General features: G+C 46.9%; 1 protein-coding gene across 1 annotated transcript in view; it reads right to left on the reverse strand.

The window, feature by feature from the left end:
• Positions 1-242: 242 nt before the first annotated feature.
• LOC126989984 (uncharacterized) overlaps positions 243-12,447 on the reverse strand; it is an 88,118-nt gene continuing 75,913 nt past the window's right edge. The window contains exons 7-15 of the mRNA XM_050848578.1: positions 10,202-10,336; positions 9,816-9,899; positions 9,259-9,424; positions 8,593-8,733; positions 7,396-8,359; positions 6,329-6,435; positions 3,378-3,513; positions 2,457-2,534; positions 243-1,087 (exon numbers count right to left, since the gene is read on the reverse strand). Of these exons, the coding sequence (XP_050704535.1) occupies positions 839-1,087; positions 2,457-2,534; positions 3,378-3,513; positions 6,329-6,435; positions 7,396-8,359; positions 8,593-8,733; positions 9,259-9,424; positions 9,816-9,899; positions 10,202-10,336 (2,060 nt within the window). The 3' untranslated portion in view covers positions 243-838. The remainder of the gene's footprint in view (positions 1,088-2,456; positions 2,535-3,377; positions 3,514-6,328; positions 6,436-7,395; positions 8,360-8,592; positions 8,734-9,258; positions 9,425-9,815; positions 9,900-10,201; positions 10,337-12,447) is intronic.

A 12,447-nucleotide genomic window follows, 5' to 3' on the forward strand; every position in this document is an offset into this window, starting at 1 on the left:
GTTGTTATTGTTGTTGTTGTTGTTGTTTTTGTTGTTGTTGTTGTTGTCATTTGAGCAGGTTCTAGAGGGCTTTTTTTTCTTGAGCTTCCTCCCTTGCTATAAAAACAAACTTTGCAGACAATACGGAATAAACGACGTAGCCGGCACCCACTTGATCAGGAATTTTCTGTGCTTATCTAGAGAGTGAGAGAGTGAGAGAGAGGGGGGGGGGGGGAGGAATGATACATGAAACTGCTGCATAGATTTATTTTCTTGGGGCGGCTATTGTAGAACACTAAAAGGATGCTTAGGCTCGGATTATAAGACATTTCGCCGCCCAAGAACACATATTTGACAAGGCTTTCCTAGAAGTTGTGGGCATTTCCGGTTCTAGTTTTATGACCCTGGTGGTAGTTTGACCCTTCTTCTGTACCCTGAGCCTAAAAAACACTCATTAGAGCCTGATTGATATCCCCTTTTGACCTTTAGAAATATCTTGATGTGAGAAGGGAAAGTGTCTTGTAATACCAGCCTTGATATCTGTTCCTCGTTTAAGTTATATCAGCTGACTTGGCTTACCAGTGATATGATTTTAAACAAAGAAACATCGTGGGCAAGAGGCAAACTGAAAGGGTTGCAGGTGTACTAATGAATTCTCCTCCCGAAATTGACCTCTCTTTCGGCCACCTCTTTTGATTCATTTTTTTAGGAGCAGCGAGAAGCGGGCTCTTTTTTTTTCATTATTGTTTCCTTTTTTGTGTGCCCTTGAGCTGTCTCCTTTGTTGTAAAGAAAATGAAATTCGTGCCCGTATAGATACATTGGAGTCGTGATTGGCGAGAAAATCCAGGAACGTTTGACTTAGATGACGGTATACTTGATAGTGACACCGAGGCTGCTGCTGGTGCCTTGATAAGCTGCGTACATCTCATTGGTCTGGGATATCAGAGGTGAAGGCACTACCTTATTGCCGCAGATAATTAAGCTGGTGTCTGACGGGTACATCTTCTCACTCCTCCCGTTCAGCAGAAGCCAGTCAGTTTCACAGTTCGTTGTCCCTAGAATCCTTGATGTAACTTCGTTGACCTTCACGCGACTTCCAGAAGGAGCCTTTGGACAAAAAAAAAGAGTTGCGTTAGCTCCTCTGGCCTCTGATGTTTCATTGGCGACCTGCTCGAAGAAAAATGGGTGTTTGAAGGGGGGATGGGCAAGTGATAATGTTATAAATCACTGGAGTGTTGGAGGAAGCAAGCGCATGGTAGCTACGTGTGGAGGACTCAAGTATAATGTAACCTTTTATGGAGTTGGTGGTGATTGTTTTAACCCCTTGAATGCGGATTTCCTACCAGAAGACATCACCAAGCTACAGGAATGGAACAAAAACTGGCTGCTACAATTCAATGAAGAAAAATATAAGGTCCTGCATCTTGGGAGGGGATATCCAGCACACCAATACCACATGGGAAACACTCCACTATCCACCACAGAGGCAGAGAAAGACCTGGGAGTGTATGTTACCAGGCTACCAGTGAAGGGATATCCAGCACACCAATACCACATAGGAAACACTCCACTATCCACCACAGAGGCAGAGAAAGACCTGGGAGTGTATGTTACCAGGCTACCAGTGAAGGGATATCCAGCATACCAATACCACATGGGAAACACTCCACTGTCCACCACTGAGGCAGAGAAAGACCTGGGAGTGTATGTTACCAGGCTACCATTGAAGGGATATCCAGCACACCAATACCACATGGGAAACACTCCACTATCCACCACAGAGGCAGAGAAAGACCTGGGAGTGTATGTTACCAGGCTACCAGTGAAGGGATATCCAGCACACCAATACCACATGGGAAACACTCCACTATCCAACACAGAGGCAGAGAAAGACCTGGGAGTGTATGTTACCAGGCTACCAGTGAAGGGATATCCAGCACACCAATAACACATGGGAAACACTCCACTATCCACCACAGAGGCAGAGAAAGACCTGGGAGTATGTGTTACCAGGCTACCAGTGAAGGCCAATCCAGCACCCCAATACCACATGGGAAACACTCCACTATCCACCACAGAGGCAGAGAAAGACCTGGGAGTATGTGTTACCAGGCTACCAGTGAAGGGATATCCAGTACACCAATACCACATGGGAAACACTCCACTATCCACCAAAGAGGCAGAGAAAGACCTGGGAGTATGTGTTACCAGGCTACCAGTGAAGGGACATCCAGCACACTAATACCACATGGGAAACACTCCACTATCCACCACAGAGGCAGAGAAAGACCTGGGAGTATGTGTTACCAGGCTACCAGTGAAGGCCAAATTCGTGCCAATCGCAGCGGACGGGTTAAGGTTTGATGAAAATAGATTACATGACCAAACAAATCTCTTGTCGACACCCCCGCAGGAGTGGCAGTGTTGTGGAGAGAGACACACACTAATACCTTTCTTGTGTTACATCCGTTTTTACCTGGATTCGGTATTCGCAGTATTTTTCTGCTGGAGGGGAAGTTATTGTGCCAGTCTGACCAACAGCTGCCGTGATTATCTGTGGATGGATACCATAGTGATTATGATACCAGGCTTGAGGGTGCATCAAGCAGGGATTATAAGCAGCTCTCGTATGTGCTTGTACGATGGGTCGAATTCAAATACAAACTATGTTCCATAATTTATCTTACTATTATTAAACACAAAAAAATATATATATACAATGGATAATATTATACATCTACTGTCAATATGTCCATCTGGCGAGAATCTCAACTTAGCAAGCAGCACAGTTGTATATTGCCGAAGTAGCGAGGCTCAGATAAATCCACAATGTTCCTTAAGGGGCTACTATTACACTGGGCAAATTTTCCGTGGATCTTCAGTCAAACCACGATTTCCGCTGGCGTGGTTCTCATTTGTTTCGTGTTATTGTTGATGATGATGATGGTGAGTAATACCGTTTTCCTTCGGTGAAATCTACCGTAGCTTTGGAAGATCGTGGACACGTCAGAAAACCACGGAAATATGAGAACCACGCCAGCGGAAATCGTGGTTTGACTGAAGATCCACGGAAAAGTTGCCCAGTGTAATAGGGTGGTATTATAAGACAGTTTCACTTCTCACATCAACTCTTTTTAAAGGTCAAAGAAGGTGGCAGTCGGGTTCTAATGAGTGGTTCTTTAGGCTCATGCTACTGGGGAACGGTCAAACTACCACCAGGGTCATAAAACTACTCCTGGAAATGCCCTAACTCATACGAAAGCCTTGTCAAATATGTGAACTTGGGCGACGAAATGTTTTAAAATACGGCCCTAGTCCCTTTACCTGGTGACAACTTAGCAAGCAGCACAGTTGTGTATTGCCGGAGAAGCTCAGATAAATCCACAACGTTCCTTACCTGGTGACAACTCGTGGTTGCAGGCGTGAAGGAGATGTTGTAGCCCTGATAGGTCTTCGTGGGGTCGGTGAAGAATCTCGCGTTGAAATTGAAAGATGGCGATGTAAAGACTTTCCCTGATTGAGACCCACACAACCTGGTGATTAAATTAAGAACAAGGTTATATATTTCTTTTTTTTTTTACGTCTACGCCAATAGCGCCAGTAGGCTCGCTTGAGGGGCCTGGATGGTGTTCGGCCCCAGCCCATAATGGCGCAGGCAAGTGTTTATAGTGGCGCCATCTTCTCTTGGCTCATGCTGCCCCCTGGAACTCTTTCTTGATTCACTTGGACGGTTTCCTCTAGAGTCCGGGTTGATGGGTGGTCTTCAGGACAGCATGTGGGTAGTTTTAAGCCACTCGGCGGTGACTGAAAAATCCCAGGTGGTAGCGTGGGGATTCGAGCCCGCGTCGTCCATCACGTGGTGAATGTGGGCCCAGCACGCTACCACTCAGACACCGCCTACCCAGCGTCGTCTGTAGCGGCATCGTCAACGTTACCAGATTGTCGTACTTGGCGTATTGTTTTTGCCGATTTCTGACCAAAAACTATCGTACCCACAAAGATAACGATATGCATTTATAATTATCGTTAAAAGCGGTAATTATTGTTGCTCTTTTTTTTTTTTTTTGCAATATTTATGAGGGTGGGTTTCATCAAAGTTCCCAAGTCCTTGGAAGTGTGCTCAAGGAGTCCCAGGTGTGCGAGAAACATTGGGCATGTATCACGAAAGCTACCAAGCCAGGCAACAGGACTGAGAGGAGCCGTGCGGTCACAGCGGAGCTGAAAGTGGCGTTGACTCTGCGATAAGTCGCCACCGGGAAAATGCAGCAGTGCAGCGCAGATGACTTTGGAGTTTCCCGGGCCACAGTCAGCAGAATCATCACCCAGACCGTGGATGCTCTCGTGACACAAGAGAATATGAGGCAGTTTATGGGCTTCTCTTTAAACCGGGGGGCGCAGCAGAGAATGAAGGCGGAGTTTGCCGAAATTGCTGGTTTTCTCGGTGTGGTGGGTGCTGTTGATGGCACCCACGTAAGAATAGTGGCCCCACATGACCACGAAGAAGTGTACGTCAACCGCAAGAACTACCACAGCATCAATGTGCAAGTGTTATTTGATGCACAGTACAAGCTGCGGGACATGGTGGCGAGGTGGCCAGGGTCTACTCACGACTCACTAAATGTTTGTTTACACCGTGGTGCCGTTGAAGATGCAGACGGAACAAAAATACGTGCACATATTCTTTACAATGAAGATACTATCGCTGTATTTCAACTAAATATCAATTGTTTATATTTATAATTCCATAATTATACATAAGAAGTGTAATTTAGGTTAATTGAAGACATATTAGACGTCAAAGCGACGCGGAAGACTGGCAACGCTGGTTTCTCCCAAGACCGCCCCCAATCCTACTTGGAAGTGCTTGTGGCGCGGTAATGAAACACGCCCAAGAAATTCTCCCAACTGCGCGTGGCGTCACCACGTCTGGGAGACCACTATGATGAAACCCACCCCAGAAACAGGAAAATACAATGTTATGCGTACGGTAATCTGGTAACGTTGGGCATCGTTCCCATCTCTCGTTGTCAACCAAACATGTGACTTAAGTATAGAAACCCACTCCGCTCTTCCTCCTTAATATAAGAACATAAGAACGTAGGAGTCTGCAAGAGGCCGGTAGGCCTGTACGAGGCAGCTCCTTTGAACCTAAGCTCCCGTGTATCTAACCCCACCTAATATCGCTGTCCATGAATTTATCTAATCTATTTTTGAATGTGACAATTGTATTGGCACTCACCACATGACTGCTAGGCCTATTCCACTCATACACCACCCTGTTAGTAAACCAATTTTTGCCTATGTCCCTGTTGAATCTGAATTTATCCAGTTTAAACCCATTACTTCGTGTCCTACCCGGTTCTCTTACCAACAAAACCTTATGAATATCCCCCTTATTAAAGCCCTTCATCCATTTATAAAACTCGCCATAACACCATAACTCTCCGTGACGAGGGACAAAACGCCCAACCATTTCACCCACCCCAGTCATTAACACCAATACAACAACTACCCATTAAACAAGCGGACCATCCCTTGACACCTACCCTTACCTGCCGCTGTATAAGGGGGGAGCTTCGTGGTGCAGTGGTTAGCACACTCGGCTCACAATCGAGAGAGCCCGGGTTCGATTCCCGGGCGGAGTGGAAAAATTGGGGCGGTTTTTCCGATATCCTACACCCCTGTCCACCCAGCAGTGAATGGATACCAGGTATTAATCGGGGGTTGTGTCCCGTCTCCTAGGGTCTGTTCCCTTCTCCTATAATCCTTCCCCCTCCTGTCTCTCTCCGGCATATGACCACAGATGTTGCCTTCTCCTATAATTCCTTCCCCCTCCTGTCTCTCTCCGGCATATGACCACAGATGTTGCCTTCTCCTATAAGTCCTTCCCCCTCCTGTCTCTCTCCGGCATATGACCACAGATGTTGCCTTCTCCTATAAGTCCTTCCCCCTCCTGTCTCTCTCCGGCATATGACCACAGATGTTGCCTTCTCCTATAATTCCTTCCCCCTCCTGTCTCTCTCCGGCATATGACCACAGATGTTGCCTTCTCCTATAATTCCTTCCCTTCCCTCTCTCTCTCTCCGGCATATGACCACAGATGTTGCCTTCTCCTATAATTCCTTCCCTTCCCTCTCTCTCTCTCCGGCATATGACCACAGATGTTGCCTTCTCCTATAATTCCTTCCCCCTCCTGTCCCTCTCCGGCATATGACCACAGATGTTGCGCCGACTAAACGAAACTTTCCAACTTTTCCGCTGTATAAGGCATCACCTGTTACTCTATGTCTTAAGCATGCACACTCACACCTTTAGTCACCCAAGCAACAAACCACACACGCTACTCACGTTATCGTTCGATTATACAAGAATGTTAACTCGACGCCATCCACACATCTTCTCAGCGCTCCCTGCAGCGTGAACCTCTCCAGTTTCAGCGTCAACATGGATGTCGTCTGAACAAGCAAAGGAACACTTCTATAAGCCCTGACCTGTTTGCCTGTATGCGGGTTTGCTACAAAAATAACGGAGCAGTTTAATCATTTCATAAACCCTGAACTCTTGGGCGCACCTTTTATCACTCCACTACTACGTCGAGTGGAATTATTATCGTGGACACTGTGATACTGCCTGAGTCAGATTGTTAGTGGCGTGTTTCGAGGATATATAACTATAGCTGTGTGTGTGTGTGTGTGTGTGTGTGTGTGTGTGTGTGTGTGTGTGTGTGTGTGTGTGTTTGTTTACAGCAAAGGAGACAGCACAAGGGCACACAAAAAAGGAAACAATAAAAAGAAAAATAGCCCGCTACTCGCTGCTCCTGTAAAGAGTCCGAAGAGGTGGCCGAAAGAGCAGTCAATTACATGAGAAGAGGTGTCCTGATACCTTCCTCTTGAGTGTGTGTGTGTGTGTGTGTGTGTGTGTCTGTGTCTGTGTGTGTGTGTGTGTGTGTGTCTGTGTCTGTGTGTGTGTGTGTGTGTGTGTGCGCGTAAAATGCATTTTCTTACTTGAAAGTCTTTTTTTTTTTTTTTACGTGTACGCCTATAGCGCCGGTAGGCTCTCTTGAGGGGCCTGGATTGTAGTCGACCCCAGCCCGTCATGGCGCAGGCAAGTGTTTATAGTGGCGCCATCTTCTCAGCTTCCAGGAAATGCGAGAGAGATATAGTGTATGCCCTGACTACTTAGATATACTCAGCGTCAAGGCGTTTTATAACAGTAATTCTTGATTTGAACAATAAAATGGAAACGCAAGCGAATAGGAATGGCAGACAGAACAATGACCTTAGGCAGTGCACTAACTCGGCCTTCTTCTCCTCTGGAATAGAATGTCATGTCTCGTAATATCATGGACGCTTTGTGACGCTGGAATGAGCTATTACTTGCCTCACCCACCACGGCCAAAAAAGTAAGGCACATACCGAAACTCCTCGCAGTGCGCAGTTAAAGTTATTCGGGTAGTTGGTGATCCCGAAGCCTGGGGAGGACCAGTAGAACACTCCGTTGAACGCCTGAGTTAAACATCTTGGTGGTGGTGGGCTGGTGGTGGTGGTGGTGGTGGTCGGTTTAGTAGTGGTGGTTGTTGCTCTCGGGGTGGTGGTGGTGGGTTTTTTAGTGGTGGTTCTGGTGGTGGGTTTTGTAGTGGTGGTTCTGGTGGTGGGTTTTATAGTGGTGGTTCTGGTGGTGGGTTTTGTAGTGGTGGTTCTGGTGGTGGGTTTTGTAGTGGTGGTTCTGGTGGTGGGTTTTGTAGTGGTGGTGCTGGTGGTGGGTTTTGTAGTGGTGGTGGTGGTGGTGGGTTTTGTAGTGGTGGTGGTGGGTTCTGTAGTGGTGGTGGTGGTGGTGGTGGTGGGTTTTGTAGTGGTGGTGGTGGGTTCTGTAGTGGTGGTTGTTGTTGCTGTGGTGGTGGTGGTGGTGGTGGGTTCTGTAGTGGTGGTGGTGGGTTCTGTAATGGTGGTGGTGGTGGGTTCTGTAGTGGTAGTGGTGGGTTCTGTAATGGTGGTGGTGGGTTCTGTAGTGGTGGTGGTGGGTTCTGTAGTGGTGGTGGTGGGCTCTGTAGTGGTGGTGGTGGGTTCTGTAGTGGTAGTGGTGGGTTCTGTAGTGGTGGTGGTGGGTTCTGTAGTGGTGGTGGTGGGTTCTGTAGTGGTGGTGGTGGGTTCTGTAGTGGTGGTGGTGGGTTCTGTAGTGGTAGTGGTGGGTTCTGTAGTGGTGGTGGTGGGTTCTGTAGTGGTGGTGGTGGGTTCTGTAGTGGTGGTTGTTGCTGTGGTGGTGGTGGTGGTGGTGGTGGGTTCTGTGGTGGTGGTGGTGGGTTCTGTAGTGGTGGTGGTGGGTTCTGTAGTGGTGGTTGTTGTTGCTGTGGTGGTGGTGGAGGTTTCTGAAGTGGTGGTTCTGAAGAAAAAAAAAATAAAGGAATCATTAGGACATAAAATATTTGCGATCTACGAATAAATTGGGAGCAGCGAGTAACGGGCTTTTTTTTACTATTGTTTCCTTATTTTGTGCCCTTGAGCTGTCTCCTTTGTTGTAAAAAAAAACACAGGCTGATGAAGGTACAATGCAAAAATGTGGTTCTACTCTTCACTGGTCCTGAGACTCTCCCATCACTCTTTTTTGTCACTTACGTGCATCCCGGTTGCGGCACAAAGGTGAGTTGGGCAGACCATCCCCTGCGAAGATTATTACTTATCGCCCTGAAGTATAAAATCATCTCTTGACCGGTTCCGGTGAAGGTCTGGCCTGCAGTGATGTCCGTGCCACAATACCTGCCGAGGATTGGAAGAACTTGAGTGGTCACGGTCACCATCGTGCAAGTTTAGTGGCACAAAGGAATATCACAAACTAAACTTGTTACGTAATAATTTGAAGTGAATACGCCTTGTAAGAGTAACAATGGCAGCTTTGCTTGCCGTCACGGGGCAGGTAGGCGGTGGCTGAGTGATAGCATGCTGGGCCCACATTCACCGTGTAAAGGACGACGCGGGTTCGAGTCCCCACGCTACCACCTGGAATTTTTCAGTCACCGCCGAGTGGCTTAAAACTACCCACAAGCTGTCCTGAAGACCACCCATCAACCCGGACTCTGGAGGAAGCCGTCCAAGTGAATCAAGAACGAGTTCCGGGGGGCAGCATGAGCCAAGAGAAGATGGCGCCACTATAAAAACTTGCCCTGCGCCATGACGAGCTGGGGCCGACTTCCATCCAGGCCCCTCAAGAGAGCCTACCGGCGCTACAGGCGTACACGTAAAAAAAAAAAAAAGCCAGAGCGAGCAGGGTCTTTGTATACTCACACTGCACCGTTGTACAAGTTGTCGGTTCTGATCTCCAGACCATCAAAGTAGCAGCACGTCGCTGTAGTCGAGCCGCAGTAGGGATCCTTTCCGTACAGGTAAAAGTCTGAGAAGGTCACTCGGGGCACGTGGCACACGGGAGCTACAATCCACTTGACGCACTGGACTGCCGGGGCAGGGAGAACGGAGCAGAGGGTGAACAGACAACACCACACAAAGGGAGCCCGCCCACCCACACTGTGTCTGGCTTCTGTACAAGACACACACACACACAAACAAATCTCTCTCTCTCTCTCTCTTTTCTTCACCAACGTTGTAGTGCGAGAATGGAATAAGCTCCCACCTTCAGTGGTTCAGTGTAACACGATTGACTCCTTTAAAAACAAGCTCGACCGTCACTTCCTTCAACTTAATATCAACTAGAAATGAAATGCAACGTTTAGGAGCCATCTGACTAATGTAGAAGCACTTAGGTTTAGGGACAGGCCACCTAGTCTGGACCATGGGGTCTGTGTGGTCTGATTTTCTATGTAAATCTATGTAAATCTTTCACTCACTGTTTGGGTAGTTGCTTGGATAGCCCGGCGAGGTGAGGGTGCCTTCCTGAGTTACTTTCTCAGTGCAGGGATTCGTCAACTTGTCTGTGGAAGACGAGGTTTGGTGTCATCAGTTATGCCGAAACAGCCGGATTTTGCATAATCCACTAGAAAAAGAACGATTATATAGTCACTGGATCATTCCAAGTTTTCAAAAAGGTTCGCTGAGCTATAGATATGATTTAATGAGGAATTCTTGGACTACACTGTAATTGAAGGTTGAACTGTTATCCTCTTTTATCCCAAGAGCCAAGCTATCGTAAGGTGCTTCCTCACTACAGAGGAACAAAGAGAACAAGTATTCTGAGAGCTCCAGAGACAAGGTGTGCAAAGGGGCGGCCAATCACCGTAGTAGTTTCCTGTCACTGTCTGACAGTTGGCCCCTGAGGTGCCCGAGGGACACACACAAGCGCAGCCATTTCCATAAAACCCGCCGTTCTGGCAGGGGTCGGCGTTCACTCCGCAAGCAGCAAGCCACTTATCTATAAAAAATGAAAATTGTTGATCATTTTAGTTGGTGTCGACGGTCAAATTATTTAATACTAATACCTTACCATATGCATTCATGTTTGTTTCCTATCGCTATGGGATTTTTTCATCATCCAATTCAAAGTGCATGGTAAGTGCATGGATACTTCGCCGATGGAAACGGTTCGAAAAAGTAATGGTGGTTGAAGCCTGGCGAGTGTTAAAATAGGAGCGATATAAACATTATTTGTAAAAAAGATCAATTCCTACAATAAGTCCGAGTAAGCAAACGTTCTCATTTTTCAGTATAGGAAGGAGTTCAAGTCACAGACAGGAGGAAATACAGACCAAGGAAGGCTGTTCCAGACATTATGAAAGAGAGGGACGAAGGAATGAAAATGCTGGTTAACACTTGCATAAGGGATTTGGCTCGGATAGGAGTGAGCAAGAGTTCAAAGTCGTGTGAGGCCGCGGAGGGGAGGAGGCATGCAGTTATAGTCTGTTCAGAGCATGAAGTCGGTTCAGGGTGGAGCTGGTATCGTCGTTTACCTCTAGCCATCCTGCCAAATCAACCTTCGTACATGCGTCTTTCTCTTATTTCCCATCCCTGTGCTATTTGTGATATCTTATATATTCTGTATATAGTAAAGGAAGCTACATAGTACAATGAGTGTCGATGTTTAGGATTATATCAATGATTTGTATAAATTCTATGACATGTGGCAACGATTTTTTCCCATATTGCCACGTTTTGGTGGTGGTGGTGGTGGTAGTGGTGGTGGTGGTGGTGGTCGGCGTGTCCCCTTAAGTCCCTCCCCCGGGTCGAGAGGGAGAGAGAGAGATAAACAGGTGGGTTGTGGGTGGGTAAGTAGGGAGACGGTGCTAATCGGATAATTGGCGGTCGAACTGGCAGAGCCGCACTCATGGGAATTCAGGAATCTGCCGCACCTTGGACCGACTTCATGCTCTGAACAGACTTTTTTTTTTATAGCATGCCTCCTCCCCTCGCAGTCAGGATGAAAATATCGGTAGGAAACAGAGAGGCAACACTTCTGCGGAATGTAAATGATTGGAGACCAGGGGCGTATTTAGAACCTTGAAACATTGGGGCTATTGGGCGTATTTTAAAACATTTCGTCGCTAAAGTTCACATATTTGACATGGCTTTCGTAGGAGCTGTAGGCCTTTCCAGGGGTAGTTTTATGACCCTGGTGGTAGTTTGACCCTTCTGTGCTATGAACCTTAAAAAAACACTTATGAAAACCAGATTGATCCCCTCTTTGACCTTTAGAAATAGTTGATATGAGAAGCGATGGTGTCTTAGCCCAGCTCAAAATGCTGGGTGGTTGGAGCGCGAGAAGCGCGGAGTTTTTAGGGTAATTCTGAGGCCTCTCTGACAAACATTAGGGACAATTTGTGTTATTGTATTTAGCAGTAACACAGAAAATATGGCAAGTGTGTCATAACAAGACTTTCAAGGCAATGATCAAATTATGATAAAGCATAACCACATTTAAGTGGTTAAGACTGATGTATCATACATATAAACCTCAAATTAAAATTTATTCTTTCAGATACGTTTACTGCAGAGAACAGGGCACTAAAAACTGATGAAAAGCAATTTGCCGTGTTTACAATATACCATAGAAAAATAACGAACATTAAATGAGGTGGCCGAAGTGATAGCGTACTGGACCCACATTCGCCGCGTGATGGACGACGCGGGTTCGAATCCTCACGCTACCACTCGGATTTTTCGGTCACCGCCGAGTGGCTTAAAACTACCCACATGCTGTCCTGAAGACCACCCATCAACCCGGACTCTAGAGGAAGCCGTCCAAGCGAATCAAGTACGAGTTCCGGGGGGCAGCATGAGCCAATGCAAGATGGCGCCACTATAAACACTCGCCTGCGCCAGAACGGGCTGGGCCGACCATCAGGCCCCACCTGAAAGAAGCCTTGGGCCGACCATCAGGCCCCACCGGGAAGATGCCTACCGGCGCAATAGGCAACAACGTAAAAAAAAAAAAAAAAAAAAATCAAGTATTTAGTAATCAGAAACTACCATTTTTCACAAATTCATTTAGTATTTTATTAAATTTATTGTTACCAAGGAGATTGAAAA

This window comes from Eriocheir sinensis, unplaced genomic scaffold (assembly GCF_024679095.1).
Source record: "Eriocheir sinensis breed Jianghai 21 unplaced genomic scaffold, ASM2467909v1 Scaffold140, whole genome shotgun sequence".
NCBI lineage: Eukaryota > Metazoa > Arthropoda > Malacostraca > Decapoda > Varunidae > Eriocheir > Eriocheir sinensis.